Genomic DNA, 22,935 nt, shown 5'->3' with positions numbered 1-22,935 from the left:
TCGCCCAGCCACACAAAACAACAACCCCAAAAAGGTCGACAATAACACCTATTGACACAAAATTAGCAACAGGCAGGCCAAAGCTCCAAGCACCTCTCAATCGAGGTGCAATCAAGCCTCCCTCGATCAGTGAGGTGTGCCTGTTCTTTGTCTCCAGCCGGACTTGGTAGGTCCGAAAAGAGCGGAAGCTCAGTCAATGTAACAAAGAAGCCGGAAACACACGGTTGCGTGTAAATAGCAACTGGCAATCTGTTGTTTGAGCTTCTTTGTTCAATCGCAAATAACGAGTAATCACGAGAGGGCAATGGGGGCTATGAATGAAGTCGTTCATTATGGTATTGTAAGATGCTTCTTTTGTCCAATTTCGGTATCGGATGTTGCAAGACCAACTTGACGGACTGATGCGTCCAGAATCACCCAGCATGCTGCTTCACAAGTCCCTCGAGCTTGTCTTGGAAGTCGGCGAAGTAGTTAATGGCCTGGATAATCTTACCTTCACTCGTACCAAAGCCACTTCTGGTGAAAGCCATTCTCCATGAGCTTTCATCCCTAACCAGGGCATTGTAGTCTTTCGTTTCCCAGCTCTTCTTCGCAGGGCCTTGCGCGAAGTATTCGCCCAGTGTGCCATTCCAGGTCGACAAGTCAGCAGCGAGTTCATTGAGCAAGTTCGGTGAAATCGTGACATGTTGTATCCCGGCAAGCTGCATCACTTCATCCACAGATGTGAGTGATGCTGCCAACACTTGTGTGCGGAATGAATGGCTAATGTAGTAGGCTTGTGCTTCGCGACAAAACTCAAAGGCTTTGTTTTCGTCAACGTATCTGTGATTGTTAGAATGGCGAGGGCCCGTAACAAGTCAAACTCACCCAGCTTCAAAATGAACTTTGAGCTCATTGACATATGGTGCGATGTATGTACACTGGGCCTCGGCAGCCAATGCCGCTTGCTCCATGCAAAACATGGTAGTCGCAAGAGTCGCGATTCCTTTCATCTCAAGTGTTCGACATGCCTGAAGACCTTCCCAAGTTGCGGGGATCTTGATGCACACCCTCTTCTCGTCGAAGTCCGGCGCCAGGTGTTTAAAGATATTCACGATACCTATATAGCTAGTGAGCGTGAGCAACAGAGATACGAAACGGAAGGCTTACGGTAGGCGTCACTAATGGTACCGTTGGTTGAGTAGGACAGCTTTGGGTTGGTCTGAATATGCACGTAGCCTGTAACATTAGGTACGATCAATAGTTGAAGTTTTACCATCTTGTCAGGTCAGTAAAGCTCCATTGCGTGGGTTTTCTGCTGCCATACCAAGATCTGTACAACAAACTCCTCAAACGTCGCGGACCCTTGCAAGTCCTTCAGTGCCCCACGGGCACTTTGAATGGCCTCTCTGATCAGCGCATCGTGATGCAAAAGGGGTTCTCCAGCAAGCGGTCTCGAGATCTCCGAGAATGCGATTGCCTGAAGGTCAGCACTGCTGGGAGACACGGGCATGGAGAGCACGCTTACCTGGTTAGATGTGCAATCCACAAAGGGACCTAACTCATGAGCGACTATTATTGAGTTAGTAATCGAGGCCTGTGACATGTTTGTGGCTCATACCATTCGAATCAAGAGTATCGCAGTCAACTCGACTGGTCTGGCGAAGAGCGTCCAACAATGTCGTCATGTCAGCGATATATCAATGCGGATGAGCTGCTTTCTTTGAAGAAATTCGCAGAGAATAAGGAGTCAATTGTTGTTTAAATAATATTCTTGTCAATTTCGACAATATTGGGCTTTATCATCAAACTCGTCGATGGAGTCGTTCTTCTCAAGTCAAGTCACCAAGCCGAGCTGACCCCCACCAGAGTTAGAGCATGACGGAAACTTTGGCGGCCATTCGCTCGGCTTGGCTACCCGAAACGCTTGTTTCTCTCCTGTCATTCGGCTGCAATTACCACGACGAGAATGACGAGGCAAGAGGGGTTTCCCTTCTCCAGGCAGCACCATTTCCAGATCCCAATTCACTTGAATTGATGGGGTAAAAACTTTCTACGCCAATGTAGAGACGATGCTGTGATCATGTGGTGGAAACGCGTGGGTCGAAGTGGTTCTCCGATTGTGAACTTGCTGCGGAGGGGAGGCGATTGAGTTGCTACCGGCACTTGTCGGTTATTCCACCCAAAATGATCACAAGAATTCCGTGAGACTTGCGATTGATCTTCATAAGATCAAACTTTGATGAAATAATGAGGATCTTGGTGACTTTGATTGGGTTTAGCGGCGCTCAATAAGAATTCATGGATTTCGAATAATAACAAGCAAGAGGTCGCGGGGTCCTTCTCCAACTGCTTCTGCACGTGATAAATCACGTTTCCTTCCCCAGGATTCCCCAATCGGGTTATCCACCATTGCATCAAGAATCTGCTGCAGCATCACCAGTCGAACCACTCCCAGTCAGCTCCCAGCTCCCCGTCACCGTTCAACCCGGCGTGTCCAGCACCGCCATGAACCCAATCGCAATCTCCACGCCATAATGCGACCACCACGATGTCTCCTCCCCGCCGCGGAGAAGATCCTCCTCAAAGCAGCTGCACCCGCCAGCCGACGGTGCATGTCCTCGTCCGCAGCCTTCCAGCCGCCTAGAATAGTCGCTGCCACTCCATGGAAGGGGTCTTCGTTTTTCCTCTCGAATAGATTGTTTGATAGATCGACATGTCTCGATTTTGTAATATTACGGCGTGCCAATGGCATTAGATCCACGTCGGCTTCGGCGGCTACGATATCTTCTACGAATACTGCGCAGACGGAGCCGGAACAGGAACTAGCACCTCATCGAAGACGACAGGCTCAACGGAGAGAGAAAGCCGCGGCTGAAGCTGCGGCCGCTGCAGCTCGCGGCGAAAAACCACTACCTCCAGATGCTTCATCCCTCCTCGCTTCACACGCCGCTTCGCAAACGAGTTCTTTCCGACGCTACCTCTCCGCATGTCTCTCTCTCTCAAAACCCCGATTAACAATGCTCGTCGTCCTTACCGCTATGGCTACATACGCTTTATACCCCGTTCCCGAAATGCTGTCGCCGAGTACTACCGAGACACCGAGTTTGAGTCCTTTAACATTATTATTCCTCACGATTGGCACGACGCTATGTTCTTCTAGCGCCAATGCTCTAAACATGCTTTATGAGCCTTCGACGGATGCTAAGATGACTCGAACTCGAAACCGACCGCTCGTGCGAAAACTCATCTCTCAAAGGGCTGCGGTTCTGTTCGCAGTCTTGTCTGGAGTTTTGGGTACAGGCGCCTTGTACTTTGGTGTCAACCCCACTGTTTCCGGACTTGGGTTCGCCAATATTGTTATCTACGCTGGAATGTACACACCTCTCAAGGCCGTAACGGCTTTCAATACCTGGATCGGAGCGGTGGTAGGTGGCATTCCTCCTCTGATGGGCTGGGCTGCGGCTGCTGGCGAGACTGCCACAAAAGACGGTTCATGGCGTGAGCTTTTATTCTCCCCCGACGGTTCATCCATTGGCGGCTGGGTCATGGCTGGTCTGTTATTCGCATGGCAATTCCCCCACTTCATGGCGCTCAGCTGGCCCATTCGCGAAGAGTACAAAAAGGCCGGTCTTCGAATGCTAGCATGGACAAATCCCGCACGAAACGGCCGAGTCGCTCTGCGTTACAGCTTCGTCTTCATTCCCCTCTGTGTATCTCTCTGCGCCGCAGGAGTAACCGAGTGGTCCTTCGCAGTAACAAGTTTACCAATAAATGCCTGGCTTATCAAAGAAGCCGTGCGCTTCTGGCGGTACGAGGGTCACCAGGGCAGCGCGAGAAGCCTTTTCTGGGCCAGTGTATGGCATCTCCCTGGCATTATGATCCTGGCTTTGTTACACAAGAAGGGAATGTGGAGCAGAGTCTGGAGGAGTGTTTTTGGCGAAGAGGAGGGAGAGTGGGAGGAGGAGGAACTGGATGAGATGATGGGCATGGCTGCGGAGAGTGCAAATAGCCAGTTGCAGCACGATAAGCCTGTGCGGTGACGTGTAGGATAACGAATGAATATGTAACAACAATTGTATCTGTGACGGGAAATAGATTTGCCGCATTTGGCTTTGTCAACTGTAAGAAACTCACTCATACATCACAACTGTAGATTCTGTGAATAGAAGAAGGACATGAAAGACGAAACACTTCTTCATAGCGAATGCGTAAATAGATTGCAAAAGACAATGCGCTGCTAGATCCTCATGCACCTCATGTCGTGGTATCTCTATCTCTAGTTATACAAAGGAAATGTGCCATGATCATTCCCACTCCTCCTGACCACCATTTTAAACAAACAGACAAAGAAAGAATACTAATAAAAACATTAAGCAAGTAACGCCCCTAGAGCAAAATATCCTGAGTTATCGTCGTTATAACTGCCTAGAAAGCGCCAAACACCGCGTAAACCCTGCTGCTCGCCATGCAGTATGCTGGATTATAAGGATTGACAAAAAGAATGGACGGCGAGGGTGGGTAGTGCCTCCGACGAGGCTTTGTTGAAAAGTCGTAAAACAAGCGTATAAAAGAGAGAATGGATCAAGGTTAAACACCTCTTCCTGGACGGTTAATAAGATTCCCAATGCCCATATCTGAACTTTGCGGTCGCTGCGTCATGTACTGCGGACTGTTCCCCTGACTATGACCATGATGGCCGTAGGGATGACCCGCACTCGCTTGGGAGCTCACGCTCGAGGAGTAACCGTGGCCGCCGTAGCCTGGCGCATAGGCTCCGAGGCTGTACTGGACGGCAGCGGCCATGTGGTGAGGCTGGAGCTGCTGGAAGGACGTGTTGGCCGAGGCCACGACGGACGAGGCGGTAGTCTCGGGGCTGCTATAGGATGCGTCTAGTTCGTCAACCGGTGTCAGGCCCATGCCGGAGATGCCGCTGTCGTCGTCATACCCTGAGAGAGCGCCGGACTCGAGACGGTCGCGGCGGGCTGCGGCGCGGGCTGCGCTTTGCAGATTCTTGAGGCCATTTGACATGCACTGCAGAGTATGTTAGTAGATGTTCTCACCATAGTGATAAAGATGACAACGTACCTTGGCTTCGACTACGTTCCACTTCTCGCCTGTTCGAGCTGCGAGACCACTCCAGATCTCCTTTCTCATAGCCATGTACTCCTTAGCCAGACGCTGAAGCTTGAGGTTGTCCCAATCATCAGCACCCTTGCGTTCCAGCAATCGCTCGTGACGCTTGCGGCAGGCATTGGGAGTCTTGGAGGGAAAGTAATTCGATTGGATCTGTTGCCAGTTCAGGCCTTGCATCCTCGCAGTGAGAAGTTGCTGGTCATCTGCAGCTCCCCAGGCACCCGAACTGGGTCTGTGTTGGACAGGCGCAGGGACGGAAACAGGTGGTGCGGAGGTTGTAGCGTAGGATTCGTATGTAGGCTGTTGAGCTTGTGATTGAAGGGGCATAGAAGAAGAAGCAGTTGTACTCATGCCGTAGTAGTTGGGCATGGTCATGCGCTGCTGGTTGTATAGAGGAGTGGGGGCGAGAGAGACTGGGATACCAGCATTGTAGCGGTTCTGAGATGAGCTTGTAGCTCGAGAGTGTTTCGGCATCATGGAGAAAGAGTAGTGGGGGTGTAAAATCGAGAAGTGAGGGGATTCACAAAGTGAATCCTGTAACAAGATTACGGATTAAGCGTAAAAAGAGGAATAGGTCCGGGTCAACCGGCCTGGTAATGCTTGATCGGTCTTGAAGATGACGGCCCAAAAAGAAAACGGATCCTCGTCCAAGCGAGAAGTCCAAGTGTAGTAGTAGCGAGAGGGTCAAGGAAAAGCTAAAGCACGACGGGTCAAGATGCGACAGATGGGATAGCGCCAAGATAGAACCACAACGAGAGAAGAAAAGGAAAAATGAACCTAGGAAAGATGGAAAAGTGATGTTTTGTCTGAAGAATGGAGAACAGGTCCTTAGAAGGCCGGATATGAAGCAGCTTTAAGGCCTCGAGGAGAGGACAAAGACCAATCTCGAGGTGGGCGGCTCTGGGACTGAAACAAGATCCAGAGACAATGAAACAGCACACTCGTGTCTGAAAGAAGCAGTTTCCCATGAATGGGTTGCTGATATTGGCTCAGCAAAGCGGCTGTTTGGAAGAGGCATGGGCGGTTAAGAGAGTGGGCGGTTACAGTTGATATGGAGATATCTTGGTGGAGAGAGGTTCATCCGTACTACCAAGTTTGAGCAAGCGCCGTATGTCCAGGGCGTGTATGTGCACAAGCAAGAAATTTGAGTAAACTAGAGAGCTAAAAGCAGGAACACAGATCTCGAGAACCACCCGATTTGCATCTGTGGATGATCCATGAGGGCGCCTGGGGAAATTACGACGGGGTTTTTGCATGGTGTGAGCGCAACACAAGCGCGGGAAGGAGCAAGACTAAGAGCGGAAATAAGGATGCGCATCATAGTTGCACCGGCAGATGAAACAAAGACACAAGCTGAGCGAAAGCAGAGAGAGAAAGGGACGATACAAAGGGCTTGGTGTTGAGAAGACTCCAGAAATAAAGGTAGTGTGAATATGGAGGGGCCATGTAATTGGCCACGGGTGTTGGAGGCGCGCGTTTAAAGTATTAGGCGACGCCTGGAGTGGTTTAGTGTGTCTATTTTGGGAGGTCTGGGGATGTCTGATTGGGAGATGTACTGCCGCTTGGAGATTGGGAGAGGAAGTACAAGATGGGAGAAGAGCGCTTGGAAGGGCCTTGAAAGAGGTCGCTGGGCGTGGAGAGAGGCAGATGGCATGTTTCAGGTTGTTCTACAACGGATGACATTGTTGTTTTCTGCGTGTTTCCCAAGTGCTGAAGGATGATAAGATAAGATGTTATTCTGATCCCGGTAAAAGGTTTGTCCCACTTCACTTCATCCGTGTTAGTCGTTACCCACGATCATTAGCACGGCAGATTCCACTAAGGCAAACGACGCTAGCTCCAGACTGCACGCCTAACACGGTTCAAAGCATTCATCTGATAGCGACGTGAATTCACAAACCGATATAGATCCTCAAACCATGATCTGATGGTTTTCTTTACCTGTTTCAACTTGATTGGAAGTATTCGATACTGTCGGGTTGCTGGGGAAATAAAATTGGTGGCTGATTTATAGGGGCAGAATGCTGGAAGTTCTCTGACTCAGTTGGTACCGTTAGGCAGGCCTAATAAGAGAACCGACATCTATCAACTTAACTCTTCTCCAAAATGATTGTCAGCACAATCGCGAGCGCGCAATGACTTTCGCGACGCGCCGGAGTCTCCGCCGCTCGCAGACCATCGACCATGATGAACTCGCCGATACAAAAATCGGGTTTATCGAGATGCTTCCCTCCCCTCAGCCAAAGCGTCGGGGACGACCCCGAAAGTCTCCAAAATCCGAAATATGCGGAAAGCCTCCTGGCTCCAAGCGTCGTGGAAGGCCTCGCAGTACTGCTTCTCGCATAATGTCCGACAAACGCATCGCATTAAAGTTGGGCTGGCGAATGCGAAAATCCACAATGGGAAAGCGAGTAGGTGATGCCGCTCGATCAGTATACCTTCTTTCGCGCCAGTGGCCATGGGACTTGGTTGCAGGCTTCGTACCAAGGAAATGGAGCATCCCGGCTCTGGAGAATCTGAGGAGGCTCTTTAGAATTATCCATCAAAACTTCACAGTACATGATCATCGGAACGACTTCAGTTTGTCAAAGATTATCTGCACGAATGTGCAATGAAGCATAATCGACGGCGCCCACATTTGAAGAACAGCGATATCCGGGGCGCGTGCGATTATTTCGCTGATGATAATCCTGCTCGACGCGATGTTATACGCAGAACAATGACGCGATTGAGGTGCTCAATCAGCACGGTCGTGTCAGAAGACGAAGATGGATGGCAAGACTATAGAGGCTATGACCATTTTGACGACGACGACGATGATGATGATGAATATGTCGACATTGCTACTCCTACAAAGAGATCAAGAACACCCTCATCACCTTCACTGAGCCCGAAGCGAGCACGAACGGCCGAGTCTACTGAACCACGCCCACAGAGCATCACAGACATCACCAATTCCTTACAATCATTGCACGCCCAAAAGCAAAAGGAGCTCGAAGCGGTAACCAATTCACTGGACGAGATAACAGCTTCAATCCAAGCAAAGGAAGCATCTCGAACAAATCACGTCAACGCAAAAATTGACAGACTATCCTCCAACGTGAAGGCCTACGAATCAGAACGGGAGAAGATCCTCAAAATTCGAGGACTCGTGGAACAGCAACACGAAGGCATGATAATGAAAGCAGATCATTTCCTACAGCAGTACACGTCGCGACTTGAAGAATGCGACAAATTAATTGCGCAGGCAAACGCTGATGTTTTGGAAGAGCTGGATCAGATGGCGCGAAGGGATTTTGACTTGAGAGATGAGAAGAAGAGGTTGGAAGGACGTGTGAATGAAGTTCTGGAGGAGGTTAGACATTGCAGTGTTATCGGGACGTTGATGAGGTTGGGCCCTGGCGGGATGGCGAAGTTATTGGGGAGACTGGAGGGGAATGGTGTTGAGTTGGTTGGGATGGCGCAGAGTATAATGAATGAGACTGAGGAATAGCATAACTCAATTTATGCTACTATACTATTAATGCTGCGCATCTATTGATACGGTTGGTGAAGTTAATAAGGTAAGTTGTCTGTATTCGTCAAGGGATGAACGATTTGACCGACTGAGATCATAGAACTCTCCGAGTGCCGTGCTGGACCACGCCATGACAACCGGAGAGTGTATTATAGTCAGATGATCCGACAATCATGAAAAGCGTGCAGTGGTGTACTGGAGCGTGTATTGTGTTCATATACTGGGACTTTCTCTTCTATATGGTTATGGTCAAGGGTTTATGTCTGTCTGTGTTTTGTTATGGAATGGAACGAGCATTGCAAGGCCTCATGGCTGAAAAGCCAGCCGATACCACATATGTTTTGGAAAATACCATTCTTAATATCTCTTTCTTCTTATACTACTGAACGTCTGCGTGTTGAGCTGTGAAGTAAAAATTGCTGGTGTTGTCAAGATCTGGGATAAGGTTCAGGCTTGGAACGTCTTACGAGGTTGACGATGTTTCATGGCGGTTGTGAAAGGAATGACGCAGCGACGTTTGAGAAACTCGGAGGTTGAAACGTGTTTCAGATAGCCCGGAGAATTGCGTGTCAACTGTTATCATTTCTTGGCGGTCTTGTGGCTCAAAGGATTAAAGTGAAAGAACAGAATACTTGAAAGCACACAGAACATCATGGAGCTTTGTGATTAAGTACCTAGGTATTGATTGATCCGGATTTTATACGAGCAATATTCCACTTCTTATGACTCCATCTCTAAAGGGCCCACCGTTAGCTGCTTTGTTAAAGAGCTGGTTAGGTCTGGTTCGCCAGTTGCCCTAGGGTAGGCATCAACTCGACTGACTCCGCCAAGACAATAAAACACCATCTCCAAAAAGCAGACCAATTAATCGTATCGCGTCCCAGTCTTGTTCAACTGCGATGATAAGGCTGACCAAATACGTCAACACCCCTCATCTGCCTAAACTCCACTTATAGGCAGCTTGTGATGCTCTGGAGTGGGGTAACCATCGCAAAATACCCCGTTCTGCTGCAATCAGCAAGGACCCAATGCAAGTTACTGGAATGGCTTTGACGGTACTGTACGAAGAGGCAAACCGTGGGCCACTGTTCTTACTGTTGTAGGGACAGTCAGTGGTAGGGCACAGTTGATGCAGGTCCGTTGGTCAGCTGCATTAACGGTTGCCTCTTGGATGGAACGGCAAAGGGTGACAGAAATCTAAGTCTAGAGGATTATTAAAATACTTATATCAATTTAGAAAAAGATTGATAAATCAAGTAGGCTTAGGCAAAACTTAATAAAATAAAGAGAATATATTCTAATATTTGCTTTTTTATCAATAAATTTTAATAAATTATCCTAAACTTGTAAGAGCTTTGACAAGCCTTAGGGTAGATCGGCGGTTTCTTTTGTCACCTCAGGGGACAGGCAGTTCACTTGTGATGCATTGCCTTATGCAGGTGAGACTGTTGGTCAACGCCAACTTCAAAAGAGGCAGTAAATAAATGCGCCGAGCATTGAGTGAGTGCGTAAATGACGAAAAAGGCAGCCAGAGGAGATATATAGTCGCCCTCTTTTCCTCTCTTGACCTCAACCCCTTCTTTAGCATCATCCATCATGGCCGCCAACACCACGTCCACTAGCACAAAGAGCATCCTCGCCCTAGGCTCAGTGAGCAGCTTAGTGGAATCCCTCTTCCCTGGCGGCACAAGCCTTCCGTCTGTCGCATTCCTTCTTTACCTCACACCCTATCTCTTCCAAGCTGTTGGCAGCGCCGCAAAGTCACAGTTTATCTCGAGTGTTGAGATTAAAGCGCACGATGAGATTTTTAATTATGTCATGAGCTGGGTTGCGAGGCATAAGCTCTCGCGCAATAACCATCGCCTTCTTGCGTCGAGCACCCTGGATCATGAGCCCTTTTCGCTGATCCCGTCACCGAGTAATCAGGGTGATGGAGACGGGGACGATGTTGACGATGTTGACCCCACTGCTAGTCTTGATGAATTGAGGTCCAAGATTTCCCTGTATAATGCAAGACCTTTGCATTGGACTCCCTCTGTGGGCACGCATTTCTTCATGTACGAGAATCGCCTCATCTCCTTCACAAGATCTGTTGAAAGCCAGGAATCGTCCCCGTTTTCGCGGCGCCCGGAGAAGATTGAGCTTTCATGCCTCGGTCGGAACGCTGATGTGCTTAAGCGCATTATCTACAACGCGCGCATCGAATACCTCGAGAAACAACGAGGCCGCACAAGCATCTATCGAGCCGTCAAGACATATGGGGATGAGCTCTCTTGGACAAAGTGTATGTCCAAGCCAACCCGGCCTATGTCGACTATTGCGCTCGATGAGACGATCAAGCAGAGCCTCATTAAAGATCTTTCGCGATACTTGAACCCTCGCACTAAGAATTGGTACGCCACGAGGGGTATTCCCTATCGACGAGGCTACCTCTTCTCAGGCCCGCCCGGCACAGGAAAGACGAGTTTGACACTTGCCGCTGCTGGTCTCATGGGTCTCAACATCTATATGATCAGTCTCAGCTCGCCTAACCTCTCGGAAGACAGTCTCGCAACACTCTTCCGCGATTTGCCTCGGACCTGCCTCGTTTTGTTGGAGGATATAGATGCAGCGGGCCTGACCAACAAGCGCAAGAAGCAGGAGACCCAAGCGAACAACGGGCCGCCGAAGCCTATGCGTGAACCTATCTCTTTATCAGGCTTACTCAATGTTATTGACGGTGTAGGCGCACAGGAGGGTCGCGTCCTGGTCATGACATCTAATCACACCGAAAACATCGACCCGGCCCTGTTGCGCCCTGGAAGGGTCGATTTCTCTGTTGAATTCGGCCTCGCTTCTTCCGACACGATCACCCAGCTGTTTAGACTAATGTACGGAACCTCCCACGACGAGGTTGGGTCAATTGAACATGCTGCGACGACGGAAGCTTCGGAGAAGTCTGTGGATACAACAAAGTCCGTAGCTGCGTTGTCCGAGGAGTTCACAAGGCTAGTTCCCTCGCTGGTATTTAGTCCTGCGGCTATCCAGGGGTATTTACTTATGCACGAGGACCCGATTGGGGCTGTTGATGCCGCCGGGAAGTGGGTTGAGGAGCAACAGAGGTTGATGGAGAAGGCTAAGGATGATGTGATCGAGGTAGAGGAAGAGACTAAGCCAAGGACGCCTGATAGTACGGATGAAAAGACGAATGCGGAGGGCAAAGAGCCAGTGGTGACCAACGGGGCTTGAATCTTGAGATGTAGGTATCGTCAGAATGGCCTCCCATTGACACTTGCCTATAATGCAAAGGTTGAGTTATAATATGATTATTCTTTTATAAACTTATAAGAACTTTACTCTAAACTTAGGATGTCTTTTAGTATCTTCGGTTAAAATTGTAAATTTTATTCTGACTTTATAAACTTCAGGTACGCTTAGATCAAGACACACTATAAGCGTTGCCAGACTTTTGGCACCTGCTTGTAAGTCTTTTATTCTTGGTGCTCAAGCTCCTGCGTCTGCTCAGCTTTTTCAACGCGGCGCTCCAGATCCTGACCGGCGGCAAACTTTGCCTGATCCATAAGAGGAACGAACAAAGGCGCCTCCGTGAAGAGATATCGCATCTCCTCGAGAGGTCGGTTAGCGGTCTCGGGGAGAATGGCCCAGAAGTAGAGGGCGTTGGTAAAGTTGCAGACCTAATTCATCAGCATGTGTTACAGGTGAAATTGAGAAAGGGAACTTACAATGAAGAGGATGTACCATCTCCAGCCAATGCCGTGCTTGTCATCAAGAGCAACAGAGGTAGTCTGACCGATCATGGTGTTGAAAGCGAAGGACATCATAGTAGCCAACGACACACCCTTAGCACGAGTCTTCATATCGAAGATCTCAGCGGGAATGATCCAAGACAAAGGACCGCATGTAGCGCTGAAAGAGAAGTTGTAGATCCACGTGACGACGATGAAGCCCCATCCAGCTGCACCACCACCAGTGTTCTCGGATCCAGGAGGGAAACTAGCCAGAAGGACAGTGGCGATGATGAAGGTGATGCAGTTGAGAATGTTACCGCCGATCAGAGGCCAGCGACGTCCGGTTCTGTCAATGACGAGCATACAGATGAATTGAGCGACAAGGGCGATGACGGAGGAGATCATCTGGTATCGAAGGGTCTCATCACCCTTGATTCCGATCTTGGCGTAGATTTCAACAGAGTAGTACTGAATAGCGCTAACACCGGTCATTTGCGCAGCGACTTGCACAGAGATAGCAAGCCACAGACGTCGAAAGCACGACTTGTCGGTGAAGAGCTCACTATAGCTCTTGGCAGAAGCCTCATGCTCCATCGCAAGACGTTCCTGGATCTGATCAAACTCAGCGCGTACCCAGGTATCGTTAATATCTCCATGCGCGTGAAGTTTAGCCAGTGTTTGAAGACCCTCATCGGCACGGCCGTGGTCAATCAACCAACGAGGAGACTCGGGGAAGAAGAGGATCAAAGCGGCGAGAATTACGGCTGGGAGGTTCTGGATACCAAGGGGGATACGCCATTGGCCTGAGTTGTCGTCGCCGATGCCAGTGTATGTTCCGTAGCCGATGGCTGTGGCGACGAGGGCGCCGATGCCGAGCATGAATTGCTGGAGGGCTGTTACACGGCCTCGGATGTCAGGATGGCAGAGTTCTCCTTGGTAGACTGGGACGATCATGACGAGAAAACCGACACTGAGAGCGTTAGCTACAAGTGAATTTGTGGGATTGGAGAGAGGCGTACCCAAGACCAGCGAGACAGCGGCCCGCGTAGAGGTAGTTGATGTGATCAGCAGCAGTCTGAAGACTACCGCCCAGAATAAAGATCAAAGCACCGATCATGATTGTCCATTTTCTACCGAGGCGATCACCAGCATAACCAGCGAACATGGCACCAAAGAAAGCACCGCCCGTGAAGACAGACACAACAGCACCACTGCACTCATTAGCTAAAACTCTCACACAGCGACGAGTTAACGTACGTAGCATTAGGGTCATCGCCAAACTTGCTCTTGAAGTTCCCGGAGGCAATGACCTCAGCAATTACACCGAGATCATAACCATAGAGAAGAGAGCCAAGAGAGGCGAAGACTGAGACGAGGAACTGATACCACTTTGGTGGAAGAGCCATGATGCCGATGATGGTTTATTTACTGAACTGAACTGAGAGAGGATCTGGTGGTTTAGTGGTGTATTTATACATGTTATGTTGCAGCGTAGGGCATTATTGCAAGGGGTCGTTCCGAGTACCCGAGCGTCAAGAGGAACTTTAGAAAAGGATCATCCAGGCCCCAAAGCAAGTTTGAGTTAAGACATCGAACGTGTTTTTCCCATGGGGTGAGATAACTTTAGTTGGAAATATGGGGTCTGGAGGTGGAATACAGCGGGTCATTGCGGGAGAAATTGCCCATGGGGATTTGACGAGGAGCGAAGTTCCCAGTGGAGTTTACGACTTTCACCTGTCAACACGGAGATTATAAACCTTGCGAACCCTTCCGATTGGAGCGCACAAGAAGTGCGGCTCTGTACCGCTACGCGTACCTGTTGATTCTATGACTGGTGCGCAAAGTTTTTGGTTCACTTACACGGGTTAGGCGAAGACTCTACAGTGGAGACCCTTCCGGACTTGGATCTCCCGGCCGAGAATAAAGTCCACGCTGCTGAGGTCTCGTGTTGCGGAGAAGACAAGCGCGCCAATTAGAGGGGGGGAAAGGTGGGTTAAGAAACGGTTTATACAGGGTTTAAACAAGCGCAGTGACATGTTGCGCCTGATGGTATTGTCCAAGATGAGGGGTTCGCCGTACTTGACCGTTAGTATGGAGATGGAAGAATCAGGCATAAATTGGTGACTTCTCTCTTCTCGAGTAACTCAAGTTTCGTAAATATTGTTGAGTTTATTTTGTAAAAAGTTCAGCAGAGATGGCTACGTTTACTCGCATTGCTGACGATGAGCGTCCCTCCATCTCGGTAGATCCCAGTGCCATCATCTCCAAGATCGAGGATAACATCTATGGAGGTTTCACAGAGTAAGTCCAGCCTCACCCTCAGCTTACCTCATGAATCACACCCTGACGTATTACAGGCACATGGGTCGCTGCATCTACGGCGGCATCTACGACCCCGGAAATCCCCTGTCCGATGAGAATGGTTTCCGAAAGGATGTCATTGAGGCCTTCAAGGAGCTCAACTGCCCTGTTGTGAGATATCCAGGCGGTAACTTTGTTGCTACGTATCATTGGCTTGACGGTGTTGGTCCCAGGGAGAAGAGACCTGCTAGGTGAGTGCCTCTTTTTATGAGGAATTGAGTGAGTGAGAGAACTGACGGAATAGACCTGAACTTGCGTGGATCGGTACAGAGACGAATGAGTTTGGCACAGATGAGTTTCTCAAGTGGTGTGAGGTTGTAGGCACTGAGCCTTACTTTGCTCTCAACTTTGGAACTGGTAAGTCTCATATCCCCCACAAAGAAACACAAACTAACTGAGTTTAGGTACTCTTGATGAAGGTCAGTCTAGCCATCACCTCTCAACATCAAATACTGACTTTCTTAGCCCTCGCATGGGTCGAGTACTGCAACTCCGACAGACCAACATACTACGCCAACCTCCGCCGTCAAAACGGCCGCGAGAAACCCTATAACGTACCCCATCCACTGTCCCCTATTTCTCCCCCATCACTGACACTCTCAGGTCAAATACTGGGCCCTCGGAAACGAAATGTACGGACCCTGGCAAGTCGGCCAAATGACAAAGGAAGACTACGCCAAGAAGGCCTACCAATGGGCCAAAGCCATCAAGCTCCTCGATCCCAACGTCGAGCTCATTCTCTGCGGCGAAACAGGCCACAGCTCTTGGGACGCTTATGTTATCAAGGAGTGCATCAAGTTTGACATTCACGGCTTGGGCGGAAGTACGACTGCTAGTCTTATTGATCAGCACAGTATTCACATTTACACTGCTAGTGAGGATCACTACAAGAACGCTACTGGTAAGTTCTCCTCCTCAGGGTTGAAATGGCAGAGATACTGATGAAGGTGTAGCCCCCCGTTCTGCTGAGCGTGCCATCGAGATCACAGCCGGTCTCATCGACCTCGCTCGCATCGAGAACAAAGTCCCCCCCAGCGTCCGCCGTCAAAAGATCTGCTTCGACGAGTGGAACGTATGGGATCCCGTCCGCGCCCCCGGCGAAGAAGGCGCTGAAGAGAAATACAACCTCTCCGATGCTCTCGCTGTCGCAATCTGGCTCAACGTCTTTGTCCGCCAATCCAAGCACATGGGCATGGCCAACATCGCCCAAAGCGTAAACGTTATCTCTCCCCTTATGACCACAAAGGACGGTCTTCTCAAACAACCAACATGGTGGTCTTTACTGCTGTACAGCAAGTACATGCGCGGATCTACCATCGCTGTTAATGTTCGCGCTGGTGAATACCAGGGCCCTACGCATCCGGAGTGGATTCGCGGTGCCATTGAGACGCCGTGGTTGGATGTTAGTGCTGCGCTTGATAAGGATGGTGTTGTCAACCTTGCTGTTGTGAATATCCATGAGGAGAAGGACTTTGAGACGGAGCTAAGGGGCTTGACGGGTGGTAAGGAGGTTGAGGTTTATACTGTCAGTGGAAAGGACGTCAAGGTTGTTAACACTGCTGAGAAGGAGGAGGTTGGTATCAAGGAGTCCAAGTGGAATGGCGAGGGCTTGTTCACGTTCCCCAAGCACTCGTTTACTCTGCTGCGCTGGAAGCTGTAGACCTGGATAGATCAAACGACTTGGCTATAGAACAATAGAAATGGAAATATCTGATCAAAGTTCAACATTCTCCTGATTCATTACTCGTTTCTGGTTCTGTCCCTTGCCATATACCAGCTATCAATCCAACCTGTGCTTGAAACCCAGTAATCCATTACTCCATCATCCCAAGAAAACGCTCGCAAACCTCCTATCCCGCAAGTAATTTATCAGCAAACTCCCCAACCCTCTCCCTCAACTGATCCAAAACCCCTTCCTCCACCCAAAAATGTCCCGCCGTCTCAATCTCCGTCCCTTTAAACTGCGACCCCATCTTCCCTTCCATCTTCGCCTTCCAACTTCTAAACTTCCCCACAGGTGCAAACCCATCCTCATCTCCAAAGATCACAAGTGACGGATTTCGCACCAGCTTTTCTTCAGCCGCTATATCCTGCGGATCTTTGTTCTTTACCAATGCCGAAGGAAGTAGCGACATGGTCGCCAGATGTGTGAACACGCCTTGGGGAGGTGAGATCATGAGGTAAGCAGGTTGCGGCATGGTGAGATCCGTAATACGAGGGAGATGCTCTCCCGGCTCAGGCGGTACGACAGCCGTAGGTGGGTTCTGCGAAACGTTTCTCGAATGTCTTCCAGCTCTCGCCTTGGCGATAAAATCGTGAACACCCTTCCTAAACCTCTCATCATCCAGCGAAAAACTCCTCCTTGCACTAGAATGACTTCGTCGTGGGCTTCCGCCCTCATCGCCCCCAATTCTTACACCACGCTTACTCCTCCCCCGCGCTGACCCCTCCATCATTGCGGCACGGGCACTCGCAAGCACAATATTCTGCTGCTCAGCAAGATGCGCAGCTCGAAGTCGAACTTCTGCGGCGTCGGAGCCTGCGATGGGTGATATGAACGGTTGGAGAATTGCGTCGAGGGGTGGTATTTGCGTTACGATCATCCCGCCGTAGGAGTAACCCCCCATGAGCAAGATGGGCCGTGGTCGAGGCGCTGAAGTGACAGCCGCGTCTAGACTAACCGGTGCTTCTAACCTTGTCGGTGTCGAGGGTTCGCTGTGGAGGGTATTATCGATATGCGGTCGGAAGGGATCGAGGTCGTGAACGTAGTGTAGAACAAAAGCGACAACGGTGGCATAATCGTCCCGTTCGGGTTTCGCAGTCCATGAAGTCCGTCCCGCAGATCCATGTGCACCTCTACACAATCAGCTCAAGTCCCCCATCCCTATAAATCACCTACCGAAAGTTAAAGGTCCCTACCAAGAACCCCTTTCGTAGTAACTGCGCAGCTGCCCCTCCAACCACAGGATCATCATAGCATCCTCCCATGGGCGCATAAGGATGAGCCACGACAGCGGCATGTTTCAGCCATGTTGGAGCTTTTGGGTTCGCAGACAGCGAGAGCGGGTGGTAGATTCGGCAGTCGAGGGTTAGACCGTCGTGGATACTTGGGAGGGTTAATGTGAGTGTTGGTTCTGGAAGCATTTTGGTCGTGTCATGACATGGTGAGAGGGTTCAATTGGGTTTGGAGAAGCAAGAAATGGGAAAGATTGGGATGACATGGGATTGTGAAAGATAAGCCGCCGTTACGTCAAGAGCTGGCGCACAGACGGGGAAAACAGCCGATATCCGGGATAATCACAAGTAAAAATAGCACGCCTCAACCACGTGGCTTACATTTAAATATCATAACGACAGTCAATTGGAAATACAAAACAGAAAACACACTATTAATGCTCATATATAGGTATCTTCTATATTGAATCTAATCTCATTGGGCCTTCTTCTCTCCCGAATCCTTTGCCCTCTGTCTCCTCCTCTTGATCCACCCTCTAAGCTCATTAATAAGTCCCATAACCAATGGAACACCCACTGGTCCCAGCAACGGTAGATACACCGCAATCTTATGCTCGTCAGGGAAATACAACTGCCCAACCATACTCTTCTCAAAGAACGCCCGCTCTGCCTCTTCCTCTGCGATTCTAGCGTGCAAGAGTCCAGAAGGAGCGCCTAAGCTAGCGCATGCTTGCTGAAGATGCTCCATTGTTGATGCGACTCCATCGGCGACGCTATGAGGAATAGAGATTGAGGGGAGGGCGAGGGACAGACGAGCGAGAGAGCCTAGGGTTGATGAGGCACGGAGGAGGAGATCTGCTGAGCGGATGCGGGAGAGCGTGGATAGTCGCAATGGGAGGGAGCCCGATTGAGGTGTACCCAAGAGTGACAACAAATGTCCAGTGAATGTGAGCATTGGCTGCTTGAGTGTTTCACTAGATACATGTGTCGTTGTCTCGGGGAGCGAAAGAAGGTATACACTGCCCCATTGAGGAAACATCCACGACTGTGACGTTTCTGTCTCCGAATCAAGGCCAATCTTCTGGTCGCCGATGTAGATAACAAAGTTGACGGTCGGAGCGCCTGCAATTGAAGGAGACAGGGGCCATTCAGCAGCATTGATGAAAGACGCAAGGTCCTCCTTACTCAACACCTGCGATTGAGCACCGGGTGTCGCATACAGCTGCACCTGAGTATCAATCGTAAAGTTATGGATTGGTCCCAGCACATCAAGCATTGGCTTCATGTACTCCTCAATCGCCTTCTCAATGTCCCATGTGCTCGGTGCTGCGCCGGCTGTGAATAGGGAGAAGGTAAGATGGTATGTTGGTGAGTATCGTAGGGATCGTGTAGTTCGCTTTGACAACCTATCGATGACCTCGGGGGTCAAGCCCTGGGGTTTAGCATCGGGGGCTGAGGAAGTCGATAGGAGGTATGAAATGATGGATTGTTCTTCGGAGAATGTCGATTGTAGCTCGTTTGCGATGTATGTAGCGAGTGCGGAAGACGACGACGATGCGGAGGGGATCGCGTTGGAGGGATATGCGATATTGAGAACAGCCGAGTCGGGATCTAATGTAGCAGAATTGCTCTCGCCAGGCGCAAGTTGGATCGTAAGGGCGACGTGGGAATCATCATCGGCGGCGGGTGAAGGTGAGGCGCCCCCCTTAGGGGCAAGTTGAAGACGTAGATGATGTCCAGAGAAGTCGTTATGGTCGTCAAGAACATGCTGCGTCAATCGCACAAGATTTTGCGCCTCATTCTCCTGCAGCGCATCCGCTTTCACTGAGATCTGAAGAGGAAACACAGGACGACAAGCCTACCCCTTCATCAGCACCACGTCCTAATACCATATCACCATCCCAGGTTTCTGCTCACCTTTCCCTCAGCCCATTGCATCATCCCATCAAGCGGAAGATTCGCTCGGTAAATTGTAGTCGTCTTCCACCATATCGGTACACCCAAGCACAGCACTATCAGCCAAAAGGAGACGACGATGCGGGTTCTCCTGTAAATGTCGGATGGTTTCTCGGGAGGCGGTGCGGACGGCGCCGCGGAAGTGTCTTTGACGTCGCCGGGCGCCATTATGCCGTTCTGATTGAAAGGTTGAGGCGGGGATTTTGAAGAGGCTCTTATCAGAGCTCCCTGTCGATTTGGATCGATGCGTGGAGGGATGGGGAGCTTAGCTACACGACATCACGATATCACGTGAGATCGGGGAGTCTAAGGCCCGATGCCGATGATCTGCTCCATCTAGCTCATCCAAGCTTGTACTTGGACGTCTTGCTCTTGAATTGATCATTCATTTCACGTATTCATGACTCTTCTGAAGAATAGAGTCTCTTTAATAAGTAATTGAAAGTTTGGAAAGCCAGCTGGATTTGTTACGTTCAGCGTTGGAGCCAAATAATTTACCTCGAGATTCAACCTTTACAAGGCTGTAAGCCCCTAACGCTGTCTATGTAAAGTGTAACCTTACTTACCAAATCGAACGAAGTTTAGCTTAAACAGAAGAACGAACTCTATTCTTCTACCAACCGCTCTAGCCGTTCCGTTCACTGTAATCGATCAACTGCCCTCCAGCGCCGATCCAACACATCAACCCCTGCAAAGGCCGTGCTGACTGCATCTAACAACGGGCGCTATCGTCAACAGATCGCCAGGAACCATTAACGATCCATAATCCCAATGCCATCTTTTACTACATCCTCCGATATCTCAACTTCCCCAGATCCTCCCCGCATCAACTTGCTACGCCTCATTTCCAGCCGAGGCATCACAATCACCTGTTTGAAGTATACAACATCACTTACAACAAGGTTGCAGAGATCTAGTTCAAATGGGGCAATTGTCTCGTCGTGGAGTGCCAGCTGAGCTGATTGGTACCCTTGGCGAAAACCATAGCAATTATGAACCAACAAACACAATGCCAAGCAGTTTATAGCGTTTATAACGTTTATATAAACTCTCGGTCGTCGGGGCTTTAGTGGAGTTGCGCTGTCGTCACCGTCTTATCGCTATCAGGCCATTGACCCACGTCAACGACTTTGACCCTTTCTTCATCATCAACTCTTTCTTTTGCATAAACAACAATGCCTCGTAAGTAGCCTTGACACTTTGCAATTTGGAGCACAAACTAACTGTTTAGTCCCTCTTTCAATAACCGCCCCCGCAATCGCGGCATCGCTAGCATACTTCAACGCCCGGTCCTCAACATGGTACGACCTCTTCCTCCTGCGCTGCGTAACCATCGCCGCATCACGAATGTACTATCGCGAATGGACCGATCGCCTCAATCTATACTACCTCCTCGAAAACATAGCCACCAATTCTTCAACCTCTGATCGCGCATTAATCATATTTGAGGGAAAACGTCTTTCGTATAAAGATGTTTACGAGCAGGTGCTAAAGTATGGCCAGTGGCTGAAGAATGAGGGTGTGAAGAAGGGCGATATTGTAGCGCTCGACTTTCAAAACTCGGATTCGTATATCTTTGTATGGCTTGGTCTTTGGAGTATTGGTGCGAAGCCGGCGTTTTTGAACTATAACCTCTCTGGAGCTTCGCTGGTTCATTGCTTAAAAGCTGCTACCACAAAGTTGTGTATCGTGGACCCCAATGTTGAGGAGAATGTTGGACAAGATGTTCGTGATCAACTGAAGGACATTCGCTTCATTGTTCATACTCCTGAAGTTGAAGCGCAAATCGCTGCGACAGAGGGTGTTCGCGCGCCGGACTCCGATCGATCCGAGAAGAGTCTTTCAAGCATGGCTATTCTCATTTATACCTCTGGAACGACTGGTATGCCCAAAGCAGCCATTGTATCCTGGGGAAAGTTGATCGTTGCTGGTTCAATGTCCGAACAACTCCTTGACCGATCAAAAGGCGACACCATGTACTCCGTAAGTCCTCGCCTCTTCTTCTCGAACCAAGCTAACCGTCCAGTCAATGCCCCTATATCACTCCTCCGCGACAATCTTCTCCTTCAGCGCAACTCTCCTCTCAGGAAGCACCCAAGCCCTAGGCCGCAAATTCTCAACCAAGACTTTCTGGAATGAAGTTCGCGAGTCAGGCGCAACATCAATCCTCTACGTCGGCGAGACTCTGCGGTACTTGCTCGCTGCGCCACCACAGCACGATCCTGAAACAGGCGAATGTCTCGACAAGAAGCACAATGTCAAAGTAGCTTTTGGAAACGGGTTAAGACCAGACATCTGGAACGAATTCAAAGAACGTTTCGGCGTCGAAGGAATCTGCGAGTTTTACGCTGCCACAGAAGGAACATTTGCGACCTTCAACCTCAGCAAAAATGACTACGCCGCTGGCGCAATCGGTCGTAATGGCTGGGTATACAATCTAATCATGAGCTTCTCCGTCGCCTTGGTAGAGGTAGATTGGGAAACCGATCTCCCCAAGCGCAATCCCAGTACAGGGCGCTGCTATAAAGCTCGTACCGGCGAACCAGGCGAAATGCTCTTCCGTCTACCGTCAGGAAATCCATTTGGTCGCTTCCAAGGCTACTACAACAATCGCGCAGCTACAGAAGCAAAAGTTCTTCGCGATGTGTTTAGTAAAGGCGATACGTGGTTTCGAACAGGCGATGTAGTCAGATGGGATAGCGATGGACGGATATACTTCCACGATCGTATAGGCGATACATTCCGCTGGAAGGGCGAGAACGTTTCCACCGCCGAAGTAAGCGATGCACTGTGTAAACACCCCTCCGTCAAAGAAGCAAACGTCTACGGTGTTTCACTTCCCCATCACGACGGAAGAGCAGGTTGTGCAGCAGTCCATTTATCTTCTGATCCTACCGCAGAGGTAATGCTGGATATAGCTGCTCACGTGCGCGCTGAGTTGCCTAAGTACGCGAGACCGCTGTTCTTGAGAACTATGAGCGAACTTGGCGGTGGACAGATCACGGGGACTATGAAGCAGCAGAAACATGCGCTGCGGGAGGCAGGTGTCGATCCAACTGGTGATAAGAGTCTTGGGGAGATTTATTGGCTTAAGGGTGAGAGTTATGCGCCCTTTACTGAGAAAGATTGGGGAGAGATTCAGGGTGGAAAGGTGAAGCTGTAAGTTGCATATAGATCGGATACCCATTGTATAGTTCATTAGCATGATTTAAAGTATCTTTGTACAGAACGAATCATATGAGTGAGAATCGAAGCTTGGTGAAATGTTTAACAAATGAACTCATGAGACGTGATGATAATGCT

General features: G+C 49.7%; 10 protein-coding genes across 10 annotated transcripts; 5 read left to right on the top strand and 5 right to left on the bottom strand.

Annotated features, from left to right (window-relative positions):
• Positions 1–333: 333 nt before the first annotated feature.
• On the bottom strand, positions 334–1,667 carry FOBCDRAFT_290827 (uncharacterized protein; the record flags this gene model as incomplete). The annotated part of the gene is made up of 6 exons (XM_031177543.3): positions 334–822; positions 868–1,099; positions 1,150–1,258; positions 1,307–1,459; positions 1,508–1,551; positions 1,601–1,667. 6 exons carry the CDS (start codon positions 1,665–1,667, stop codon positions 414–416), a joined length of 1,014 nt encoding a protein of 337 aa, XP_031048676.2. The 3' UTR covers positions 334–413.
• A 735-nt stretch (positions 1,668–2,402) lies between these two features.
• On the top strand, positions 2,403–4,163 carry FOBCDRAFT_219322 (UbiA prenyltransferase family-domain-containing protein). The gene has a single exon (XM_031177542.3). It carries the CDS (start codon positions 2,517–2,519, stop codon positions 4,020–4,022), a length of 1,506 nt encoding a protein of 501 aa, XP_031048675.1. The 5' UTR covers positions 2,403–2,516; the 3' UTR covers positions 4,023–4,163.
• A 406-nt stretch (positions 4,164–4,569) lies between these two features.
• On the bottom strand, positions 4,570–5,589 carry FOBCDRAFT_238223 (uncharacterized protein; the record flags this gene model as incomplete). Its single annotated transcript, XM_031177541.2, has 2 exons — positions 4,570–5,013; positions 5,068–5,589. 2 exons carry the CDS (start codon positions 5,587–5,589, stop codon positions 4,570–4,572), a joined length of 966 nt encoding a protein of 321 aa, XP_031048674.2.
• A 1,871-nt stretch (positions 5,590–7,460) lies between these two features.
• Positions 7,461–9,833, top strand: FOBCDRAFT_290820 (uncharacterized protein; the record flags this gene model as incomplete). Its single annotated transcript, XM_059611773.1, has 3 exons — positions 7,461–7,699; positions 7,765–8,470; positions 9,651–9,833. 3 exons carry the CDS (start codon positions 7,461–7,463, stop codon positions 9,831–9,833), a joined length of 1,128 nt encoding a protein of 375 aa, XP_059464518.1.
• A 343-nt stretch (positions 9,834–10,176) lies between these two features.
• FOBCDRAFT_219319 (BCS1 N terminal-domain-containing protein) lies at positions 10,177–11,891 on the top strand. The gene has a single exon (XM_031177539.3). The coding sequence runs from the start codon at positions 10,229–10,231 to the stop codon at positions 11,858–11,860; it is 1,632 nt and encodes a 543-aa protein (XP_031048672.2). The 5' UTR covers positions 10,177–10,228; the 3' UTR covers positions 11,861–11,891.
• A 152-nt stretch (positions 11,892–12,043) lies between these two features.
• Positions 12,044–13,766, bottom strand: FOBCDRAFT_157758 (general substrate transporter; the record flags this gene model as incomplete). Its single annotated transcript, XM_031177538.3, has 4 exons — positions 12,044–12,306; positions 12,355–13,330; positions 13,380–13,571; positions 13,618–13,766. 4 exons carry the CDS (start codon positions 13,764–13,766, stop codon positions 12,103–12,105), a joined length of 1,521 nt encoding a protein of 506 aa, XP_031048671.2. The 3' UTR covers positions 12,044–12,102.
• A 693-nt stretch (positions 13,767–14,459) lies between these two features.
• Positions 14,460–16,441, top strand: FOBCDRAFT_179387 (glycoside hydrolase superfamily). The gene is made up of 7 exons (XM_031177537.3): positions 14,460–14,661; positions 14,718–14,912; positions 14,966–15,078; positions 15,126–15,140; positions 15,187–15,275; positions 15,325–15,622; positions 15,675–16,441. Exons 1-7 carry the CDS (start codon positions 14,555–14,557, stop codon positions 16,379–16,381), a joined length of 1,524 nt encoding a protein of 507 aa, XP_031048670.2. The 5' UTR covers positions 14,460–14,554; the 3' UTR covers positions 16,382–16,441.
• On the bottom strand, positions 16,442–17,933 carry FOBCDRAFT_219316 (Alpha/Beta hydrolase protein). The gene is made up of 2 exons (XM_031177536.3): positions 17,621–17,933; positions 16,442–17,577 (listed from the first exon to the last, which is right to left on the bottom strand). The coding sequence occupies exons 1-2, from the start codon at positions 17,863–17,865 to the stop codon at positions 16,572–16,574; spliced, it is 1,251 nt and encodes a 416-aa protein (XP_031048669.3). The 5' UTR covers positions 17,866–17,933; the 3' UTR covers positions 16,442–16,571.
• A 156-nt stretch (positions 17,934–18,089) lies between these two features.
• FOBCDRAFT_219314 (phosphatidylinositol-glycan biosynthesis class S protein) lies at positions 18,090–19,861 on the bottom strand. Its single transcript, XM_059609528.1, has 2 exons — positions 19,594–19,861; positions 18,090–19,534 (listed from the first exon to the last, which is right to left on the bottom strand). The coding sequence occupies exons 1-2, from the start codon at positions 19,798–19,800 to the stop codon at positions 18,152–18,154; spliced, it is 1,590 nt and encodes a 529-aa protein (XP_059466993.1). The 5' UTR covers positions 19,801–19,861; the 3' UTR covers positions 18,090–18,151.
• Positions 19,862–20,807: 946 nt separating this feature from the next.
• On the top strand, positions 20,808–22,836 carry FOBCDRAFT_290804 (uncharacterized protein; the record flags this gene model as incomplete). The annotated part of the gene is made up of 3 exons (XM_031177533.3): positions 20,808–20,814; positions 20,864–21,615; positions 21,659–22,836. 3 exons carry the CDS (start codon positions 20,808–20,810, stop codon positions 22,793–22,795), a joined length of 1,896 nt encoding a protein of 631 aa, XP_031048666.2. The 3' UTR covers positions 22,796–22,836.
• Between the last annotated feature and the right edge of the window lie 99 nt (positions 22,837–22,935).

The sequence above is a fragment of the Fusarium oxysporum genome, chromosome III (genome assembly GCF_013085055.1).
Source record: "Fusarium oxysporum Fo47 chromosome III, complete sequence".
Taxonomy (NCBI): domain Eukaryota; kingdom Fungi; phylum Ascomycota; class Sordariomycetes; order Hypocreales; family Nectriaceae; genus Fusarium; species Fusarium oxysporum.
The sequence above is the reverse complement of the archived record's forward strand: the minus strand, read 5'-3'. Positions and strand labels throughout refer to the sequence as shown.